General features: G+C 37.6%; 1 protein-coding gene across 5 annotated transcripts in view; it reads right to left on the bottom strand.

The window, feature by feature from the left end:
• The window catches only part of MAST4 (microtubule associated serine/threonine kinase family member 4), a 274,356-nt gene that overhangs the window by 33,058 nt on the left and 216,820 nt on the right, over positions 1-24,478 (bottom strand). For all 5 annotated transcript variants that reach the window (XM_055699400.1, XM_055699403.1, XM_055699402.1 and 2 more), the window contains 8 exons: positions 24,365-24,443; positions 19,638-19,795; positions 17,577-17,652; positions 15,976-16,185; positions 12,895-12,996; positions 8,744-8,876; positions 5,792-5,859; positions 3,325-3,410 (listed from right to left, as the gene is read on the bottom strand). In XM_055699400.1, the coding sequence (XP_055555375.1) occupies positions 3,325-3,410; positions 5,792-5,859; positions 8,744-8,876; positions 12,895-12,996; positions 15,976-16,185; positions 17,577-17,652; positions 19,638-19,795; positions 24,365-24,443 (912 nt within the window). The remainder of the gene's footprint in view (positions 1-3,324; positions 3,411-5,791; positions 5,860-8,743; positions 8,877-12,894; positions 12,997-15,975; positions 16,186-17,576; positions 17,653-19,637; positions 19,796-24,364; positions 24,444-24,478) is intronic.

Below are 24,478 nucleotides of genomic sequence, written 5' to 3'. Positions count from 1 at the left end.
GTTTAACTTCTTGTATATTCCTAGCCATTCCCAAAAGCCTGATACACCTCATCTACTATAGTCATTTAATTGCACTACAAATTAGTTTACCCAATCAATTAAAACCACAGAACTGCTAAGACATTTACTCAAACCTTCACAAAACCAATAGTTTATATTTAAACTCATCAAGTTTAACATATCTGACAAATCTCTGCTACAGCATGCCAAGACCAGCAATCACCCTGTCAAGCAGTCAAAGCTTTCCATTTCACTAATGAAGGCAAAAACACCACAGCAAAATCAGAAAGCAGAATGTATAGTTCTGTTTCAAAAAAACTGGTTCAGAATTAAAACCTCCATTATAGCCTCAAAATAAATAAAAAACAATAGCATACTGAATCTTTAATACGTCAGAGCATAAAATATGCCCAATGACATATTTTTGAGAATAAATCGATGAAGCAAAGGCAGAATTCACACATGTTCAGGTTATTTAAAAAAATTAATGGCCTGAAAAACATGGAAGGGGGAAAAATATCCTTGTAGCATAACAGCAGTAACTTCTATTTCAGCTGCTTGTACTTGTAAATAAACTGCAATAAATACCTATGGGGCAGTTTACTGCTTTGTATTCACAGATGACACAGGTATTATTGCTTTATTCCACTCCATTTTGTGGATGGATTAAAAAAGCATTTAGGTTATCATGGTATCTTCCCCTTTAAACTTGACTTTAACTTTTGAGTAAGTTAACTATCAATCATGTTGGTGCCAACATAAAAAACACACACAATAAAGATCAAAAAATGGTCTGTCAATATTATGGTCCCACTTACCTGACATATCACAGGGGACATTTTCAAGCACAGACAGTTTTGAAAAAGTGATACCCTAGAGAATTTAGGAGCACAAGCCTCCTCAACTTGCAGTACTTGGGAAGACGTGACTAGGTGGTAAAATCACTTCTAGCAGTGAGTAAATACCTACAAAAGTTTATTGTTTCACAGTTCACTGACTGCACTCCTTTCCCTCTATACTAATTAGTAAGGGGCTTACCTTTGTTTTTGATTTTTCTTCGAAGCAGTAACCATTTTGAACAAAAATCCAAACCAACAAAACCTACTTTGTTATTGTTTGCTAAGTATGGAAGTAATAGCACTCTACCAAACTGATGAGATTTTCCATTTCCACTTCTAATTATCCCACCAGCCTACCCCTGTTCTGACATTTGCTAAAGACAAAAATGATTCATGCAGAATCTGGATACACCCCAGTCTGTTCACTCTCTGTCAGCTCTCCCTTTCCTCACAAATGTATTGGAGTCGCATCCGATTTTGATGACATTTATATTGTCAATTTCACATATTATTGGCGTTAAAAAGGCATCTCGTAAGTATTGATCTTCCGCGCCACCAACATGAAGGAAAAAAATCCCCATTGCCTGTATTGTATGTGCCATAGAAAGTCATGGATTTTCACCCTTTCTTTTCCAGCTTTTCAGATCCTTACTTGCCTCTGGTTTCAAATGGTCAGTTGTCTACAACCTGTATTTCTTAATGGCTCATCAAGGTTCCTTCTGACTCTTAACACCTATGGGGCAAGAGCCACAGGTCTACCGAGCCTCTGTAGGTAGCCAGCCTTGTGCTGCTGGCTGCAGCATGCCCTTCTGCAACTGCTCCCTCCTCTCCCCACACCTCAGCATCCTAAAACTCCTGGGAAGCTGGGCAGGTCTAGTGACTCAGATGCCTCTTCCTCCCACAGGGACCCACCCCATACGGTTCTTCTTATCCTCCTCCAGTAAGACAAAGAGGAAATTAGGTAGGAATTGAAAAGAGGAATGGAGGGGACTAAGCATCTGCCAAGGGAAGCAGAAAGGGATACAGCCAGGGAGGGGAGCAGCAGCTGCTGCTAACTGCTGGAAGAAAGGCTTTTGAAATCCTGGGGTAATTGGGAGAAAATGGCATATGTTAAGTAATGAGTTTGCCTAGGGAGAAATTCTGAGAAAATGAATTGTGCAGAGGCTGACTAGTGAGAATTTGTATTTGGATGTTTACATAACTTTAATGCAAATTATGCTATTTCCTTCAGGCTTTTCACTGAGTTGTATAAGCAGGTCTGGACACAATAGCCTCCGCACAAGCTATCATGACCAATAGTACTAGGCAGTACTACATGCCTTCTGTCCCAGAGCTCAGGGTTACCTCTAACTAAATATGATCAGAGTATTACTGTGCCCCTTAGCCTCAGGCCATCAAAACGGCATGCAAAACTCCAGGGGGCTGACTGCAAGTGCACTTGCTTCTGTGTCCAAGGTCTCATCAGAGTGCTCCGTCCTATCAGGTCACCGCTGCTTCCTAGCTCACACAGAGGTGTGCAGAGCACAGCCAGTCTGATGGGGTCTGTGCTGGACAGCAGCACACCTCTCTCAGCTGCCAGGCTGTGTGATATGGTCTCATTTGGCAATGGGCTCCTCATCTCAAGACAGAAACCCCTTTTCTGAACCAATACATCCCCTCCTGGTCCTGCAGGTTATGCAGAGTGACACATTTCTCAATACACTTCAGTGCAGAGGAGCAGCCAGTCAAGGGTCTGATAGTATCTGATCCAAAGAGGTGACTAAAGACAGACTTCTGCCTGCTGGTAGACACAATCCCTGCAAGCACTCCCAGAAAACATTTCATGTTCATTTACAGCCCGGGCTAACATAATTTTCTCTTGATCTTCTACAATATCTCTAGCTGACTCATACCACTGGGTAGTGAGCTGAACACTTTCCAAGTACCCAGAAACTAATCAAGTAACAGTAATTCCTTAAAAGCTAACTGGTTAAAATTTGAGGACAGAAGAATGCCCATGGAGTAGAAAGAAAATAGTGCTACCCTACTTAAGGAAATATGTTTCTACTTCCTCAGTATTTTCAGGTCAAGTAAGCACTAATTTTTAACAATCTGTCTCCCTGTAGATGCAGGTTTATCCTGTTTCACATCTGCATAAACACAGGCCATCTCCAGTATTATAAAAGTGGATTTAATGCCTTTTGATTTACTCCCGATTTCATCTTTGACATTACATGAATGTAAGCATTCTGAATTTCTGAAAAATCTTCATGATGCAATATTCAGTATCATAATTTACTGCAGCAAAGAGTAACTCATTATTGCCTAGCAGCCTTTCCAGAAAGTTTTTTTGTGACTTTCAAATACTAGCAACAAAACAGGAAAGCAGAATGATAAAAGCAGCAGTGCAAACAAACTCCCTCACATAAACATCCCTGCAGTAAGAAATAATGGAAGTTAGAAAATATAATATGCAAAAGAGCTGTTCCACTCATGGATTACTCACCCATAAGCTCCATTACTAATCAGCTTAATTGTTTCAAAATCACTTTCCCGAGGTTTCCTCTGCAGCTTCAGCGAAGCATTAGAGCTCTTCAAAGAGGAGAAAGACCAAAGTTAATACAGCACTTTTTTCAAAATCAGGGAAAAATAAAAAAACAATTATCACCAGGCTGTCACACCCTGATGAATCAGCTAAAAGCTCTGGTCAGTTAGCCACACAGCTAGCACGAAGACTAAAGGGACTCCTGAAGCAAAGCTGCTTCTTCATTGAAAGGTTATGTTACACCACAGCTATTTGTCCGCTTATGTGCATGTACAGGTTAAGAGCAGACAGGCATGAAGCCAGCAATTCACATCCAGAGTTATGGACTTCTGTGAATCCCACCAGGCACTTATTGGCCACTGCCCTTATATTTATATTTTTAATATAGATTTTAATATAGATTTATATTTTAGTATATCTGACTCTGGTAGTAACAAAATGTAGATGAGCACTCATCCATTCAAGTAAACTTTTGCATATTTTGAACTAATGTTAGGGTAGACCGTGATACAACAAGACAGACTGTGAAGACAGACAGAAAATCAAGGAGAAAAATATGGAAGATAAAAATGCAATAATTCTACCATTTCAGAGGTAACTTTCACCTACTTGTATGCCAGAACATTTTCAAAATGGAGCTGTCTCAAGTACTGCATAACCTTTTTTCCGGCTTTAATTTTTAATCAATCTTGAAGATAAGTGTGAACTAGAATTGGGGTCCAGGGGGGATCATGAGGGCATGGAATTCCAAATTCACTATTCCAAACCCACAAGATCCTTTTCAAGATATTTTCCAAATCTGCAAGTTCTACAGTCCCTATCCAGGCAGTCTGGTAATAGTTAAGGCTGAAAGCAGACCTGGTTGGAACATTTTCAGTTAAATGCTTGCTAAAGAAAATTCAGTGCAAGAAGATTAATAAATATGTTAATCTAATGAATTACACAGGAGCAGAGAACACTTATCAAATTCTTTAGTTCACTTGTCTGTCAGTATCGGATTCTTCCTAACTGCGTATTTATGATGATTTTGAGTGGTCCTGTGCTTGAAAGTAGTGTTTCCTGTCAATTCCTATGTGTCTTCATTCCACAGCTACACTTTGAGAAAATGTTTCCAAATATTCACCCTACATTGTTCTTTTTTTTTCCTTACTGTTCTTACTTTTTCATCACCTCCCCTACTTGTGTTTCTTTACTACACTGCATTATCCTTCCTGTATTTCTTCAGCATTTTCACAACACAAATAACTTTACAATTGTAATTTTTTAGCTACTGGTAAGCCAGTTTGCAGCTTAGATTCTCCTAAGCGCTTCCATCAAGTCTTCTAGTTATTCTTTCCATCTTTTCTCCAGTTTGTCAGTATCCTTCCATTAACTACTTCTCAGTTCTAATACAGTATTTCAAATGTAGATGAACAAAAGCAGCAGTGTAATAAACACCCTTCATGTTCACAACTCTGGAAGTCTTTATAGATGGCATTTTGTCGGAAAGTCAAATTACCTCAGTGTGACATGTACCAGAGGATGATGTCTTTTCTGTAGTATATCGGAACTAGTTTAAGAGATGCCTGTATTTTAAACTCTACTAACATTTGTAAATACCTGTAAAGTAGCACTGAATTGCCTATGTATCCCCCAAAAACACATTAGCTTTTTCTATCCACTTGCACTGAAAAAAATCCATGTTAAATTGTTAGAACTCCAATTATTCTGTTGACTGAAAACTAAGGTTTAAGAACCAACTTTTAAAAACAATTTAAACTGAAAGCACTTAAGCCCACAATACTCAGCCCAACCAACTCCTCCAAACCCTTTTTCTTTTTGCCCACCTGAACAAGCATCTAACAAAATATTACTGTAAGATACCCATTATTATAGACAATTTTTTTCAAACATAGTTTCAGAAGTAGATCAAATGATCTTCCAGATTGCAAATTAACTTTCTGAATAGAGGCTATCTGCTAACTTGCTCATTTCTTCTTTGCCTCCTCAATGGATCTGTTCAGAGTCTCAATTTGATCATTAGCTGCCTTCATAAATGAACTATTTTAAAATCTGTTTAAAATATTTTTAATGAAATTGTTTAAGAGTCCTTCTAAAAGAAAAATCAGTACATTAATTAAACAGAAATAAAGGAAGCAGTAGCGAGGTTTTGTGGTAAAACAACCGCCACATGATGAACACTAATTTTGTGGAAGTGGAAGCTAAAGACACTGCAACATCTAGGAGAATAGGTAGAAAGTTTTTTTCTAATATTTTTTGTGAGTCTTCTGTCTGCTGAGCACCATGGTTAGTTGGAGGATCAACTACTTTTCTATTCAATCTGTTTACACATACCAGGAGAAAAAATGGGCCAGGGCAACCACAGCATGTTTTGGTTTTTTTTCTGCTCAGATTCAGCAAAAACAGTAATATTAACAGGAAAACTTACATTTATTGATTCATCCACTTCCAGAGTTTCTGCTGTCCCACTGTCACAGCTAGCTAGCTGAGCAATTTCTGGAAACAAAGATCAGACATGTCATTGTAAACCGTAGCAAGCACAAAACTAAATATAGTACAGAAAACCTGAGAAGTGACACTTTTCTGGAATACTTAATAAGCATGCTGTCATACCTGTATTACCTGCCAAGTAACTTTTAGGGTACCTTCAAGTATATATAATAAAATCCCACCCAGAAAATGAAGACCTGCTATTCAAAGCCTATGTAATCTTCCACTGAAGAATTCGAACAGCCATGAAGCAATGAAAAGTGATACTGTTATCCCTGCTGAGACATGGGAATTCTGAGATTAGTGTGTGATCTGGGCATTAAGGGATTAACTGGGAAAAAAGGGAAAGAGAGTACTGATCTACTAAAACTCCTGAGGATCTTGGTCCCTGAGGGATTAATAGTAGGACCCATCCTTGTTAGGCTCCTTCACAGTCAGAGGAAAAAGCTTCTCATTTAGACAGAGATGGACTCCAAATGTTTTGCATCTTCTACACAGAAATGCTCACGTGCCTAACAGAATAAGCTAAAAGCCATTTTCTTAGACGCTTGTAATTTCTGGAGTCACTAGCACAGACTACTTTTCTGGGGCACTAAGATTTTGGGAGTCTACAACTTGACCTGGTTGTCCCTGCCAGGATCAACCTGTGCTGCAGAGCTCCTAAGCCTACCCTGTTCTCTTCAGGGGCCCAGTAACGAAGAATTCATCTGCGTAATGAAAGCTAAACAGGACAGCTGATGTCTAAAAAGACCCTGGGAAGCTTAGTATTACTTTAATCATATACATAGTTAATTATATACTCCACACAGCCAAAGATGCACATTTTATCATAATTATGTGCTGGCGATCATACAACCACCTGAATTTGTGAGATGTGTTTTTATCTCAGGACTGTTAACTGAATTTATGAACACAGAAAGTGATGGAAAATTTACACATAATATCTAAACTGGATTTTTCTATATAATGAGAAGTGACAGTTAGAAGTGAAATTCTGTACATTTACCGTAATCATTAAGAGCGCATTAACCACACAGATAATTTTCTGTTGGAACAGCTAAACATTTAAGGGAGTAACTCTCCTTTGTAATTACTACCCAAAAAACAATGTTTGTCAAGTGTAAGAATCAGGGATAACAAACATGTAATTTCAGAAAACAAACAAATATTTGAAGTGTTAACAGACGTTAAAAAAATTTTAAAAATTCTGAATATGCAGTCAATAAACAGAGAAAAACATCTGAGAACAGATCTTAAAAAAAAAACAAAACCAAAACAAAGACAGCCAAAGCTAAAATTATATAGGCCAAACTCTAAAGTGGAGTGGATTTCCCTGGAAAAAGTCACAGGTTTGTGAACATGGGGTTTTTATAATAAAAGTGGTGATGAAACCTTTATTGTACAAGTGAGAACCAAGCAGCTAGAATAATGTATTTTGACAGCCTTCACAACTGAAATTATTTTCATAAATAGTAAATTAAAATGAGCCATTTTTAAACAGAACTTTTGCAAAATAACCATTATCTGAGAAATAAGTATTATTTGCAAGCAGTAGGTAATAATGGAATGGAAGCAAGAGTCAGCTTTCAAAACAGGGAGCTATGGAACCATTTTGTAATGCCTGAAGAGATTTTTAAAACTCATCTAAACACCATTAAACATCTGCCCTTTTTCTTTCATTGATTTAAACCATTTCTGAAGACTCATGATTCAAAAAGGTAAAGATGGCAATTTAAAAACCATGAAGAAAAATTTCTCCCTGGGGAACTCTTCAGAAATGCAGCTACCAGTCTCTGCTAAGTGATGAATCTGTTGTGGTATTGCTTTCAGTACAGTATAAATTTATCTAGCATTATCTCTGAGTAATGCATGCATCATTTCACTCAAAGAAAGGACACTACAGCTAAGGCAGCAAACAAAGAAGGTAAGTAAAGTAAGGTCTAAAGAAGTAGGTTGCTTTTCTCTGCAGAGGAAGTAAAATCCTTCGCATGACCATTTATGAACACTACAGACAATTTAGCAGCTTAGCTGAAAATACAATTTTATGTTTCAGGATAAGCAGTATTACAGAGATGGGTTTTGTTTGTTTGCTTTGAAAGATTCAGTTCTTCTGCTATTTAAACATTTTCTATACCTGCATACTAGGGTTTTAAAGCTTTCTCAGGAGTTTTATGTTCGTAACAATCTTCATGTTATGCTTTTTATAGTAATGAATACAGGGTTTCCAAATAATTCTCTCTGTAAACAATTAACACCAGGGCATAAATCCATAGTACCATTCCTTTGGTTTTGCTTAGGAAATGTCCCTGTAAATAGAGATGCCAATTTAAAACCAAACCCGGATCATTTAAGAAGTCAATGCACAGTGATTTATACTGCTTATGAATATCACTTTTTGTGAGGAGGCAGGTAAGCATTAACACAAATCAGATGGCCTGAATTATTTGATCACAGATCTACATACAAACTAACCTTTTAAATGATACACAAAGTAATTCAAAAACATCCCAAACCTGTAGGCACTGAACAGTGAGTAACAGCTCAGCCCAGTTTCATTTATACCTATGGCTGGGTAACAGTTGCCATCAAATCATACCAGTAAATTTCAGCTAGAGCTGAATTAAGGAAGTTGCATTGCCAGGCTGGAAGAAGATTACAAGTATCATTGACACAGTGTATTTGTGAATGATATTCACAAAAGAAAAATGTGAGATGGCCTTTTTTTTAAACGGCTTTGAATTTGTCAGAGTACTGTCAGGGTTAGTGAATGCTTGTTCTGCTACCATCTTTGCTTTGACCCTTTTCAGGTGTACACAGATTATCAGAATGCTTGAAAACATTAAGAAGGAAGCCTGTAGGAGCCTATAGCTGGACAAGGAGATGCACTTACCTTCCAGAGGATCTTTATTTAAGCCCAGCTGGCTAATAATGTATCGAGGGATGTCCGTTTTAATGCCTTGCCCCTCTTTAGCATGGTCTTCAGCTGCTTCCAGAAGATAGTAAAACTCTTCAGGATCAAATTCCTAGAAGAAAAATAGCCACCATCAATCTCTCTGTAGAGACTGAAGTCTTAAAGCCTAATATAAAACACTTCCTTTGCTTCTTCTATTGCAAATATTTGACATTTCCCTTACTAAAAAAACATAACTCTATTCTACTACTAGTAGTCTTTTACTGTATTACAATTCTTATATAATGTAACATGCTGTACGCCATGAAATTTCACAACATTATTTCAGAGCACTACTTTATAAGAATAGTAAGTTCTTTGCATTCAAAACTTCCCATAATATTCAGAATGAAATGACCTATAACTAGCAGTGTTAAGATTTCACATACAGGAGACTTACCTTCCTGCAGCTACATAAAAATGCACTACTGAAATAAATAAACTATGTAAATACATTGCTCTTCACCTCTACATGAGATTTTGAAGTATTTTTAATTGCTAATATGCAGTATGTTTCATGGAAAATACAATTCAATAAAATCACTAACTTCAGAATTAAACTGAAAATTGTAAGTTGCTGAAAACAGTATTTGAACTTCATTGATCCGACTGTTCTGAATCTCCGAATGAAACATCCTCCTTTGGGAACCAACTATATTACAGCTATCATTTATACTGTGCCTAAAAGGCAAGCCTCAAAAAGGAATAAAAACCCCAGAAACTCAACCCCTGCCTATCTCCCCCAGGTCCCTTGGAAATACATTTATTTTACTACCCTCATAGATGATAAAAATAGGAAAGTATTGAAAGCAACAAATTTAGGAAAGGAAGTTTATTAAAAGGTTTGGATTTTTTTTTCTACCAGTATGAATTCATACCAAAACATCTCTCACACTGCTTTTACACTCTGCAAGATGTTCATGCCAGCCACAGATCACAACAGGTTAACAGAGTGACAGCCAGTCAGTCATGAAACATTGATGTAACAAAACAGACATTTGCTGGAGTAAGTCAGTTCTGTCAAAAATATCTGTGGAAGCCAGGCACACTGCTGAGCTAGTTAAGCTTCCCTGCTGGTTGTTCCATGGGCCTGCCATAACTCTGTTAAGCTTTAGCTTGTGTGCTGGGTCACAGGGCTCCTGCCCTAGCTCCTCAGGCTACCCAGGACTTGGGAACTCCATGTCCCAACCTGGAAGACAGCCTGAGAAATTAGGTATCGTGTTTCATTTTGGAAGCATCTAAACTGCTGCAGCTACCAGGAGTTGCAGTGTGTCTGAAATGAAATGTCTCTGGAATTTTCAGTCTTGTGGAAACAATCTTGTTATGAAACAATTTGTATCGTCCCTCGCTTACTCCAAAAGATTTCCCACAACTGAACTGCCCGAATTCTCTTATTCAGCTCAAAGTCTCAGGATGCTGCTAAACTGACTAAAAATCTGTAATTAAATGCTGTATTAGCCTTAGTCTCCTCATCTGACATGCTGTCCCCAACTGCATCTCTTACATGTTACTCCTTAGTACTGAAGGACACAATAATGTGGTAAGGTGTGCCAAGACTTCCTAACTACCTTCATCATGAAAACATCATCACCTGTTTACCTGCTGCAGTGGCAGATACACAGCTTCTCCTCTACTTGCTAGTAAGTCAATGCAATTTCAAAACATACTTATAATCATATGAATACATATGCGTATATACATACATGTCTCTAAATATACACAAACTTATTCACATGCACAAGCAACAAATTTATTTTCTTATCTTTACTTCCATCTCTGTGTTCCATTTTCCATGTACAAATGGTGAATCATCTTTCAATATCTGGCCGTAGCTTTTGGCACATACAAAACTGCAAAAGCTTTATTCATATGATTACCAAGTGAATAAAAATAGGAATTCACATATCATGAACACTTGAGCCAAGATCACCATCCAAAAACTGACAGCATTACTGCATGGTACCTGAAACTTCTCATGACAAAAGTGCTGAATTTATTTCCTATTATGCTATGAACTTTCTTAGGGAGGCTGAAGTTTCCTGTAATGAACAGCTATTTCAGACAGACAGTCTAAAACATCAGCCAGTATTATTAAAAAATTTCTAGAGGGATGTTCTGGAAAAACAACAGTATTGTTTCTGTAAGATTACACGATTCCAGTGACGTTTTTGGAGTAGGCTTAACAGCTTCTTGCATGAGAAATGTTTTGTGACAGTATGCCTACATTTATTCAAGCTACCTCCTTCTGTAGAAACATACTGTGCACAGTTGTTAAATCCCAGCTTAAATGTCCTAAAGATCCCATCTCAAGTAAGAACACTTTAAGGAAGCTATGCTGGCTTTCTCTGCAATGCTGCTCTAAACTCTCAACTAAAAGCCCAGCAAAAGGAGGGACAGGATACACAACAGCTCTGCTTGAAGTGTGATAAGGCAGAGTGTGTAGCCTAGAATGAAATCCCAGGGGCAGAAAGTTGGACTAGTTAGCTGTAAAGCTTAGCATTTTGGGAGAATGAACTAATGGGCAAACAGGTTACCAGGAGAGAACCTGAATTAAAATGCTAAAAGACAATGATACTGCGGGCAGGTGTAGGTGAGAAAGAGGAACCAAGCATGGAAAGGAAGAACAAAGCATCATAAAGAAGCCTCAGTCTGTCGGCCCACAGAATCTGGCCATTTTTGGATGCATACTGACAGAGAAGGATGCAGACTAGAGGGAAAAGATGACATCATACGAGAAATTGGGTGAAGACATGGGGAAAGATTATACGAACCCTGGAATTGGAGCAGGGTTGATCACACTAGATATGGAATGAACATTTCAGGGTTAAGGGTAAAGGACTATTGCAAGTTTGGGTTCAATGGCAGAGGCAGGACATACTAAGGCATCCTCTTCTCTAAAGTCTGCCTTTTTTTTTTAAACATCTCTTTCATGCCGATTCAGAGCACATACCTTATTTTAGATTCCTTCTGACTGCAAATGATGAATAAACGGCAACTGGGAACACTGAGACATGGTGTTTCCAAAACAAAACATTCAGCTCTCAAAATGCCCATGGCTGAACAAGCCAGGCTATGGATTAACTGTGCCACAGACAAAGAGACACAGCACAGAGCCAACATCAAGTTTGAAGGACTTACTATCTCAGATTCAGTGCCACACAAATGCAGTTAGGACACTTTCAGGCACAACATGAGCCTAGCAGCAAGTTAATGGCTCCCACATAAGCCTCACTAGCCTCAAATAGCTGTCTGCAGCATCAACACTGTGATCCTGGTATTGGCAAGCTGAGTGGCTCAACAAAGTCATCTTGGGCTGCCTGCCAGGCCTGTTGGACTCAGGCTGGCTCTTACATGGTATTTGGGTGTCTATGCTGTCTTCCCGAGTACACTGTGTTCTCCAAGTGTTTATTACTCCCACTGAATAACTGAAGCACATTGGCTCTGTGCGTAGGAGCAACTTTTCACACCTGAGCCATCCCAGCTCCCACAGCATGGGCAGGCAAAGCAGAAACATGCCCACACGGCCTTGCACCAGCCAGCCCAGCCTGGCAACATCAGTGCGATGCTCATGCAAAAATAAGTTAACTTTTCTGATCCTTCTGGTCCCCTCTGACTATCTTTATATCCAGATACCCTAATCCCTCTGCTGGTGTTCCCCACACACAAGGTACCGCAGAGCTGACTGCAAGCTGTTTATAGCTCTGGTAGCTGTTGGGTGAAACAAAATTATGAAACTTTAGAACAACAACAACTGGAAAAACACCAAGCAATTATGATTCAGTCTTCCCAAGAATAGCAAAGTCTAACAAAAAAAACCAGAAAAACCCTAGTGGTTTCAAACTGGAGCTTCCTCAGCTGATGAAAAGGATTCTGTAACATAGCATTTGCAACAGCAAGGAGCCAAACACAACTGCAGGAGGCCCCTGCCAGTTCCATGTTCCTAAAATAAAAGAATGGATCCCAACAACAATGAAGGCCCACCCCACTGCTTGGTGTGCTTCAAAAAATGATTGTAAAGGGCACTGAATATCAAGCCAGAAACCTTCCTACACCAACAAGTAAAAAACCTACTTATAGTAAGCCAATCTTACCAGGCATTCCAGTAAACGAGCAGGACGAGCAATAACTATCAGGATTTTTCGGACAAGTTGCTTAATAAATGCCATTTCTCCACTCTCTGATCGCTCTTGAGCCTAGAAGATAAAAATAAAGTGAAAATAATACAAATCACATTTGATGCACTACTCAGGAAAGTACATGAGGTATTTGGGACACCTTTGAGAGTTTGAAGCATGTATTTGAGTCAATTTCAAGATTCCAACAGAAATAACAAGGATTTGAGCAAGACTAACTTAAATTGAAGTAATCCTATTTGTACAATTCTAACACTGTAACAGCAAAACAGAAGTGCCTACAATGGACATGATACTTACTATGGTTTTTTTGCCTTTTTTTAAACCTACGCAGTATTATTAACATCAGTTTTGCAAAATGGATTACATTTCAATACAACATTTCTCTACATTGTGTCTCAATTTGTTAGTAAGTTTAGGATTAAATGAAAACTGACCTAAGTATTAATAAACATAAGCAATATCCATGCCAAATTTATACTGACTTCTTATGGTCACGTCATACTAAAATGACAATGACATATGTATGGAAACTCTCTGCAAATAGAGTTTTGTATATAACAGTACAAGCAGAAAAGACAACAATGAAAAACTGAGTTCTACAAAGACTACAGCAATGGGAGAAATGCTATAGAAGAATACATACAGAAAAAATAGTTTTAGAAGGTTTGCTAATATTCTCACAAATCTCAACTACATTTCAAATTTCTTTCAAATGTTCCCCTCTAAGAACAAATTATATAATTTAAGGATGCTAATGAATGCAAAGAAACCGTTTCATTCTCCTTCTGATTATAATAAACTAATAGCCCTTCCCTCAAATATTAAAGCATTTCTTTGTTCTGAATAATAGAAACTATAGACCTATGCTTTTCATCGTCTCTTGCTTATTCAAACCGACAAAGAAAATTATAAAACTAACATTTACAAAGTGATTAGCATGGACAAATACTTTTCATCTAATATGTATCTTCTGTTTTTTGAAGTTAAAGAAACACATGAAAATATGAAGTGACATATTGCTCTTAATATAAGCACTACAATTTTAAAACCCACCAAGTATCCCAGAAGAATTAATCTGTTAAGTTTAAAGAAGGAAAAAAGGCACAAATATCATCTAGCACTCTGCAACAAGTTTCAGAAGAACCTTAACTGGATACAAGCATTTGTGTTCTGCATGCTCTCAACCAAGTCCAAAGAAAACTCTTTTGTAAACCGAACACCTCCCTATTTTAATAACCAGCAAAATTTAAAGCAATTTTGTACAGTTTTGTGGACACTCAGGTGGGTATATGAAAAAAGACTCAATACATGTTACATTTAAAAGGGATGAAGCAGGGAAAGCATTCAGGTCCACTTGACCTTGACCTTAGAATTATAAGAATGCTGTGTGAACCAAGCTGCCGAAACCTCAAGGGAGTCCTTCCCGGGTTATGCAAAGTAATCACAACATGCCAAGTAGCAGTAAGAGATGTAGCTTTCCACTGAACATTGCAGCTGGGAATTGACAACAAACAAATCACAGCTGAATGCCCATAACCGAGTTGTGCAGAGAGAAAGCTTTCTTACTGTCATATTATGCTATTAACAGGTATTATGCAGTTGATTCAAAAATTAAATCTGAACATTTTAAGGTGTTATGTTTTTGCAGAATAGGAAATTTTTACATAATAAGGAATTAGCATCACAGAATGTGACAAAAGAAGGAGTGTTTTGATGTGTTTTTAATAATGCACTGCTCTATATGCAGATTGGAGAAGAACTTGCTAGCGTGTTGTTTTTTAATGGGTTTTGCAGAGGAAACTGTTAAGCGAATGAGTGAACATGTACTCTAAACTCTACTGTGTAGCCATTTTAAGGAATATATTATTAACAGCAAACAACAGCATTAACAGTAAGTTCAGTAAATCTTCGCTTAGACATGTTTCCTTGTACTTTGACATTATATCACTAACATCACATAATTCAGTCAGGTATCTCCAGTCCACTGGGCAACTCTGCCTGCACTTTGGCATCATAAAAATGTGAGTATTTCACAAGAAGGTCACTAGTTCAAACTTTCTTTTGATTAGTAAGCAAGCTCTATGTATTTTCTCTGTTTAAAAAAAAAAGGGTTTCAATAACTGAGAAACCTATCACTGATGCCTTAAGTTTTGCATTACTTTATGAAAACGTTCAAAATACAGCAGTTGCAGAAAAGCTATTTACTGAATAAAAGTTAACAAAAAAAGCAGCATAGGGGGAAAAAAAAAAAAAATCAACCAAATCCTTTAGCAACTGCTCCTGCACATAAAAGAAAGCACAGACATAAACTGAGACAGGCATGGTACCTTAGCATCTCAGCTGGAAAATTTCAAGTCAGTATCGTATCTGCTGGTCTATCCCATTAACATGGTCCATAAAGTGCTATCAAATTCCACACAAACAAATGATTGTATCACATGCCGTACTTTTGTTTAAAAAATAATAAATTAATGAACTGCAGTGACTTATGTCATAGTGCATTTGTTCTGTTGAGCTCCAAGTTCTTAATTATTTAGCTGATTATTCTACAGAAGTTTCAATACTTAGAAACTACATTATTTCTGTTAATAAGCAGTTTAATTATGAAAAGAATATTATAAATATTTAAATAACCTCTAGCTAATGGAAAGCTAAGGGTTGCTGTCTGCTTTCTCAACACAGCAGGCAATTAGTTATGTTGATAAAGCGGAAAGGATACATGTTTCCTCATTTATTCATAGTAAAAGGAATAGCAAGCCTCGTCATTTAGGCTTATGCACACCATTCTGTAAGCGATTTATAACTTGCACTGAAAGACAAAATGCTGTTTCTGGAATCTTTACAACCCATCTATTCCAGGCAACTATACTAGGATCCCTTATAGCCTTTGTAGTGGTCCTTATGTAGACTAAAACTGCTATGAACAACACTGACAAGTGAACAAACAGTCACGATTATTTCAAGTCAACAACTTACAGAGCAAACAGATTTAAACAAATTTTCAAGCGAACATAACAGTAGTCTCATGGCTCATACCTCCTGTAGCAATTTGTCTAATTTCTGCTGTAATTCAAAGAAGTATCGTGATGTGATGAGGCCCTGGTGGGATTTATCCAGACAATCTCGAGCCAGTTCTGTGATCTGATGATGGGTAAAATTGAGCACTCCATCTGCCAGTGGAAGGACATTCTCTGGAGAATAATTTGTTATAATCTCCTGAAGCCTCTCTTCCATCTGAGCTGTGGCCTATAGACAAATAGATACACAAAACATTCACTCAGCTTTACATGAAACTTAACAGCCTCAAAGCTTCTTTCCAGTTTTGCAACATTTGTGTACTGCCTAAGAGGTTACTTAGCTGGAATCTGTGAAATAAGGGAAGCAAAAAAGCAAGCAAACAGAAAGACAAAGTGACAGATGACATCTCCCCACATTACCAGTCAAGAAAAGCATCAACCTTACTGTTCTACTACACATATCCTCCCCCTTGTCTGCCCCGGTGATTATCTGTGCTCTAATCTTGTGACGAACACTGAACAGAACTGAAGGAACACCCATCACTGTACAACTTAAGTCCATGTCTAAATAACAATAAAAATAAAAAAAAAAAAAGACAACTCATGGGGGTCTACTTCATTTTCCTGAAATTGCAGACACTACAGACAGAATATCCTCCTTTCTTTCATACAGGTTATGTTTCTCTGGGCAGGGCATGAATGAACATTGACTGATTAAAAGCACCACAGGCTCACAGCTCCTGCCAGATATGTCTGCAGGTTGCCAGATGCATGTGTTTTACAGAACCAATGATCTGGTTCTCACAAAACTGCAAATGCTTATATATTTTTATTATTAAAAAGTAAGCCCACATTTCTTAGTTCCTACTTCAAACACTGAAATGAGTGGGTCATTCCACACTTCAGATTGCTGCTCAATGACTCTGCAAATCCTAAAAATTCTCTCTCCATATTTCTAAGACATTTCTTCTAATTTTTATGCATTTATTCTGCAACAGTGTCAGCTTTACCTTATTTTATTTTCCAGGTGTCATCAAAATCCTAGGTGCAACCAAGAGCAGAGTACTCTGAGCGACACACCTGCACCTAGGAACTCATTCATGTCTTAGGCCTCTGGACATGACAGCAACGTGTCCTCATTTGGTATCTCACAGTCAAACCCCCCAAACGGTGTAATGACCTTCACAATTAAAGTAAGTATATAACAAGTGTTTGGGAAATGGAATAAATGCCACTTAAGAAAGGAATTTTCAAGTATATCAGCAGAGGCTGCATGAGACTTAGTAACAGAAACTATTTCTGGTTTACTAGTGCAGTATACATTTACCCCAAGTACACCCCACCTACTGAAACTGAATGTACCATCAGTTTCCAATCAACAGAATAGATTACCAGCATGATTCATTTCAAAACCAGTTCAGCAGCTTTGCCAAATCAATGTCCAGTTCTCAGCAGAAATTTTCTTTATTGTGATTTTATCTTTGTAATAAGAGCTCTGTAATGCTTTATGAAAGCCATTACAGGGTTGCATCATTAGTTCCCATAACAAAAACACCACTTACTTAAAACCTATGTAGCCTATCAATTTAGATACTGAGTATCTTAAATATAATTCATTACCTTTGGGAACCTTTCTTTGTAGACATGGTTCATCATAATTATTTCATTGTCACAGCAGGCAGGAGAACGACCAGGGCTGCAAGCAAAGCAAATTATCCCTTTAAACTTGTCTCAGCATGAACTACAATTATATATTTTTGTATAGTTTATTTGCAATAAAAAGTCAACATAGGCTTCAATGGAAAGATGCATTGTCTCATCAGTGGCACACTTGGTTCCTTTCTGCTATTTCTGACCAGGCCCTAAGGATTATTTAATGTGCCTACATCTAACAGCTATATTATCTTCTTAGTTTGTAACTGCACTTCAGGATACAAGCAGTTTTGCAACACTTGTGAGCATCACTTTTTCCTCAGAAGGGCAACAGAGGTATATTTAGCTATTAATTATGGCTATACCTGCCCCTTTCTAGGTTACATACAACCAAAATAGCAAGGCCTGACCACGGAACTCCATTAGGTGCAAGTGAGAAAGTTGAGAAGAAGAGTGTGTTTTGATGGTTTTGGGTTTTTTGCTAGTTGGTTTTTTTTGTTTGTTTTTTTAAAACAGATCATTAAAAAAAATATCAAAACGATTTATTTTCAATCTGACCAGCAGGTAAAGACAGCAACTTGCCACAAATACTGCCATACACTACATGAGTTGCACCAATGCTGGGGCACTGTGCCTGTAAGAAAACCACGACATTTGCAGAAACAGTCCATAAAATGGTACCCACGGCCTCCATAACGTACAAAACTGCTTTTTGCTATCATGAGCCTCATTGTCTGTTACAAGTTCCTCTGAAAAATCTCCATCTGATTTTCCTGTATTGGTAACACCGGCCCATTCAGTCTGGTCTAACCGATGTGGAGTAAGAAAAAGACACAACAAAGGAGATGCCATGTTTCTAGGAGTGTCCTCATCATAGCATGTACATAGGCGGTTCTTGCATGAGCAGAACTGGCTTTTTGCTTTCTGAAAGGGCAAAAATGAACACTAAAATCTGCCCCAAGAAATCACAGTAGTGGCTCCTTTAACTACTATGGACAATTCACAGGCAAATCCACTGAGGACAGGGTAGGTACATAATTTTCATCACAACACACCTCTGCAGCATAATCCCCTTTCCGAAAATGCTTGGCTCTTGTTTTTTTTTCCCTGGAACATTTGTACACATTCTACGAGTTCAAATGGAACATTTTCATTTTTTAAGTTTAAAAGGATAATGGAAGTTGAAAAAATGAAAATGAATCAGCAGTTTTCCCAAAGTAATTCTGTGCAGTTTCATACAGATAGCAATTACATTTGTCACAATAGTCCACACAGATACTAATAATCAAAAAGCAAAGTTAAAAATATACTGCACTAAAAACTCAGTCCTTAAGATTTGTATGCCTGTGAAATGATTTTTACACTTTTGAAAGGTTCAATTCAACAATTAGTATATAATACTTCCTTTTTTTTCCCTTTCTGGTTCCTGAAACCTATAAAATTCATCTGCATTTTCCAAACCTGAGCTGTTCTGACAGCTTAGAACTGATCTTGAATAAATCACTTCTTACACAAACAGCCACTACAAATGAAATGCAGAGGCCTAGTCTTTAGGAAACAAAAAAAATTAAGTTAATCTTGGTTAAAGAAAATAGATGACTGCATAATCCCCTGCCTGCCTATTTGTTCTTTGTCATATGTCTTTCCAGATAGTCCTAGGATATAGGAATAGGATATTTATAAAAAATATAAATATATTTTGAATTAGTTTTGCAAACAAAGACTTTATTCCATGAAAAGTCTGAACTCTGGAAGAGAACCTGAGCTACAGTCAGATCAATAACGACTAGCTCATCAACACAGTTCATGCGGGTTAGCTGCCTTCGCTAAGGCCTAGCTTATAATATTAGCTACTGCAGTAAGCCATCATCAAAATCAGGAGCAAGAGTTTAAAAGGACTATTTGTAATTCATCCTCAGACACACATATTCTATTATGCTTCAGTGAATGCCTCCAATGTACAAAACCACGATGCTCTGGAATATGTGAATTTAGATCCAACACCCATCTCAAGACAGACAAACTCACCTGAGACTTCGGGACCGAGGGCGCATTGCAGTCGTCCTGCACCTGTTATCACTGGCAATGCTTTCAGTGGTACAGAAATGTTTGGACAAAAAATGTAGTTCATCAGGTGTTGGCTGGTACGGTAACTGGTGTAGCTTCTCTTGGGATGAGCAAGATGACTACAAGACCAGAACAGAACACAAGCTTCTATCAGCAAAGAAACATTTTCAAAACTATATTCAGTGCTCATGAATAAAGCCATTTAATTTAAAAATTGTAGTTGCTGTTTCCCATGCCTGACTAGCAACTGAAAGAAGAAAATAAATAATTAAGTCTCAACTCAATGAGCTAAACATAAAGTATAAAACCCCCCTACTTCAGTCCCGGAAGAAAGAGCTGCTGCATTTTGAAAGTTCAAATTTCTTCTAAGACAAAGATTACATCTATTGTCAGTAACACACATCAATATGCAAGAATAGTTAAAACAGGGTCTGCTGAAACTGAGGAGAGTGTAACTACAATAACCAGATGTAACTCATTGCCACGACACAAACTGTAAATCTACATAATGAAGGTACTTAATTGTCCATTTTTAAGACATTTTTGATGCTTTGTAAAAATAAAATATAATCTGAATTATTTCTGAAAAAAATTCATATGCTATTTTCTTATAAAATTCTGTACATTCAAAATTAAGTGGAAGTATACATTTATCCAGATAGGTACTGTGGTTGACAAAAGTGAAAAAGATTACACTCAAACCACTCATATAGTATAAAACTGGGAGATACAGACAGGTATGAAACTGGAAGTGCTACTACAGTAACTAGCCTTGCAAAATTGCATGTAAAAAACCACACTACATAAAGAGTGCAGATGATCACACTATCATATTTTACTGTCTTTTATGCAGTGCCTCTAGCTGCCTGAGCCACACAAAATGTTTGGAAATCAATACATTTTTGTACAGAACAAACATTGCCCTACACTGCTAGGATCTGCAGGTAGTATTCAGGCTGGTAAGCACAGATACTATACAATCTTCGTAATTTCCTAGCAAGTTGCGTGGTAAAGGCTGAATATACCCTAATTTCCTCAACAAAAGATCACTGATCACAGTAGATCTAATGAAGTCATCTCTCTAAAGCAAAAAAAGAAGAAAACCCACCGCTGGGAAACATTAACTTGCACAGGACTGGTCTATGTGGAAAGGGTACATCACATCAGAAGTTAGCCAGCAAAACTGCATTGCCTTACTTTGCTGCAGGCTAAGAAGCATGCACACCAAGAATTTACCACAATTCACATGATCGGTAGTAACTTGTTGAGTCACAGTAACTAATTTATGAAATTCAGCCGTAGCACATTACAATGTATAATTCAGCATACAGAATTGGTTACGTTCTTTCTTATCTCACACTATGGCAGCTAGTTGCAGTCAACCTCGTGGCATATTTCCTACAGCTATGCTCCATAAGATAAAAGATACTCTAGCGCAGGGAAATGTCCCAATACAAGTGATCAAGCATGGCTGTCTATAAAATCAACTCTAATTCCTCATCTTTGGGATAGGCTGGGAAGATGAGGAAGAAAATAACGTGTACCACACTCTTCCTCACATAAGATGTCACAGAGTATAGATCCAATGGGATTAAAGTGAGAATTCTCAGTTGTATTTGGACCATCACAGGCACAGAGTGCGTTTTCTTGGAGGTCTGAATTCTGATCTCTGTACAAATCCAAATTATCACAGCAAAAACCTTAAAAAAAATTAGCTCTCCTAGTATTCTAGAATAGCTGCTCCAGAAGTCACATCAGCTTTAACAAATTTTTTATATGCACAACCACAGTGCATCATGGCAACACAAACTGTTCTTCTGACACAGAATGGCAAATATGCAGCCACTACCAGCCAACCTAACCCCAAAGTCTCTTTCCTCATCTCCTTACCCTATTTCCCCACCCAAATAAGCTTCCAAGAATATAATCTACTGGCAAAACTATCCAACTGAGTATTTGCTCAGTTTATCATTTTTATAGGTTTGCTCTCCTAGAAGACACACAATCACCTCAACTGCACCTCATAACTGGCAAGATCTGATCCAGCTTTGCTAGAATATTATACAACAAGAGTTTCTTCTCTATCAATTGATCTTAGTAGGAGATAATTTCATTTACTTTCAACTTTGTTGTGAGAACTGATATATGTGGTATGCATGCCACTTCCAAATGCATGAGCTTCCACAAAATTGCTAATTCCATCGATCTCTGCACTTTCAGTACAAAAAAAAAGAATAAAAAAGAAAAAACAGGCTAATAAGAAATGGCAAACTACACTCACCTGAGCATAATCATGATTATCACAGACCCTTCTGTTCCTGCTCCAACTTTCAGTTGCTTGTAAAGATCAAAGCTGTGCTCTACTGTATTGCATAACATGTTTCTGGTCTCTAGTTGATACATCTCTGGATTAATGTGAACCTTACTATCCAGCACGAAAAGGGGAGTGTTCTAGAGGTACATTTAAGACTATTATGCGTGAATTGGTCTCTCACTGCCTCTAAGAATTTGTAAGAATGTGGAGGAGGAAGTTGCACAGTGCTACCCGTTTCAGATTCTGAAAAAGTACCTGAAACTAATTAGATAGGCACACTTCCAGCTTTTATTTTCAGACTCAGGTATATCATCCAATGGGTAAAAAAAAGAAAGTGAAAAGCACCTCCACTTAGAAGCTAAGAAACAGTGGCTAGATTTGAAATTCAGAGGTTGTCCCAGTGATTTTGCAGGGCTCAGCAGCAGTAAAGGATTCTTGGGTGGGTGGTGGTGTGTGTGTGATGAAAACTAACCGTAAGAAGTGTATGGCATGAATTCTGTACTGCTGATATCTTCAACAAAATTCAGACTTACTTATTGGAAAACCAGGTTTCTTTCCACAAATCAGAAACCATTTGTTCAATGCTGTGGAAGACATCTATTTCAGTATTTATAAGATGTCGTCTAATCAAAAAATAAAATATCAAGGGAGAATTCAACAGTCTATTACAGAAGATATCCAAGTCCATAAATGACAGCAGGGTTTTTTGCTGTTCCCCGCCCCCAAGAAATGCACAAATTATGTAAAACTGCTCCACATTTCAGGATGCATACAGTAGTTAGAAAACTTAAGCAGGAAAGAAGTATATGAACTAGAATTACCATTTTAAAATTTAAAATGTCAAAGAAAAATTGTGGACTGAAAATTAAAACTGTATTTTGATGTTTTTGACACAGCTTTTCATTTCCTTTCTAGCACAAGCCTGTTTCTTATAACAATTACAGGGTTGCTATAGCAATTATTATCTACCGTAACCTCTTTACATCAATACATCTTAAGTGAAGAGCACAGCATATTTGATTTAGTTCCAATGAGAGGTATACCAACATGCGCTATGGAAATTGGTAGGCAATTAATGTGAAACCAAGCAGTTTGCTTGGCAAAAGTAAGATCTGCACAGGAAGGAAAGCAGAGGTTGAAAATCAGTGCTGCTGAAGAACAGTTCTTAAGATACATGAAATCCCTCAATGTGGTTCAAAGTCAGAAAAAATTGACTTGACCTTCCAGAAGCCTTTTGGGCAAAAATAAAATAAGAATTGATCCTAACATAAAACCGTCATGTTTCATAAGTGTGTCATCAGTTCCATCAGGAACTTAATTACTTCACAAAAGAAACAGAACACACCAAGGGGAAGAGAAAGCTTACTTAAATTGTAAAAGAAACATTTTTTAAACATCAAAATATCAGGTGTCCAGTAATATGTATCATTGATAAAAGGTAAAAAACAAGGCTAAAAAGAAATAACAATTTTTGAAGCACCATAGTTGGATCTACAAGGACCAAGCCCTTTACTGCAGAACATGTAATGCAACTGTCAAAATGCCAACTATTTGCTCTTTCCAAAGCAGACTTCCTCCACAGTTCCATCTCTCTCCTCAGTCTCTCAGATGTGACTATCACAACAGACAGCTTAGTTCCAGGCTGTAACACGACCAAGTACTTCTTCTCCAGTACAGAGGTGTGCAAGAAGTGCAAAAGTACAGATTCACACTTCTCCCACTGTTTAGCTCCCAAGAATTGAAGCAGAACCCAAAGCACTGCCATGATTCACATCACGAGTCAGATGGTACATTCATGGCAGGGGGACTGATATAAGATCACATCAGAAGGATTGCTCTAACAGGCAAAAACTACCAAACAACTTATATTTATCCTATTACGTATCCCAAAGGATTCTTCTATTCTAATTATGGCCATCTAAAACACTAAATATCTGACCTATTATCATGCACTAACACCTCACTACTGCTAAAGAAAAAAGACCAGACAAATACGTGATTCATCCCACCTTAAGACAGCTGTCTAACCTAGGATGGATGAATTATGTCATGGAGTGCCTTCTCTTTAACTATCAAGGCAGCACCTAAGACTCTATACCTAACTACCATATAGTTACAATAAGGCAGTATGTATCCCCTTCTACTGCCCCACAGATCAAAAGATGGCAGTTAAATACTACTTACTGCCAGGAAATACCAATAAGCGAAGCGCATATTGCCTAGTTTTCTTCTATTTCACTGAGGTAAAGCTGATTAATATCCCATATTATTTCAAAATTTATCAACAGTAACAAAAGCAACATTCATTGCCTTCTCCTGAGAGAAGAAGGCTAAATTTGAGAAGATAGGGCAGCACAGCAAAGTGGATACTTACAGAAACAGTTGAGCTGGGTGTATTTGTACCATAGCCAGAAGAAGGGAGAGAAGCCAAAGACCAGCGGCGACCATCAGTCCTGTTGTGAAACCAAGGTTAGTCAAACGAACACTG

The sequence above is a fragment of the Falco cherrug genome, chromosome Z (genome assembly GCF_023634085.1).
Source record: "Falco cherrug isolate bFalChe1 chromosome Z, bFalChe1.pri, whole genome shotgun sequence".
Taxonomy (NCBI): domain Eukaryota; kingdom Metazoa; phylum Chordata; class Aves; order Falconiformes; family Falconidae; genus Falco; species Falco cherrug.
Note: the sequence above shows the minus strand (reverse complement) of the source record. Positions and strands in the feature narration are given on the sequence as shown.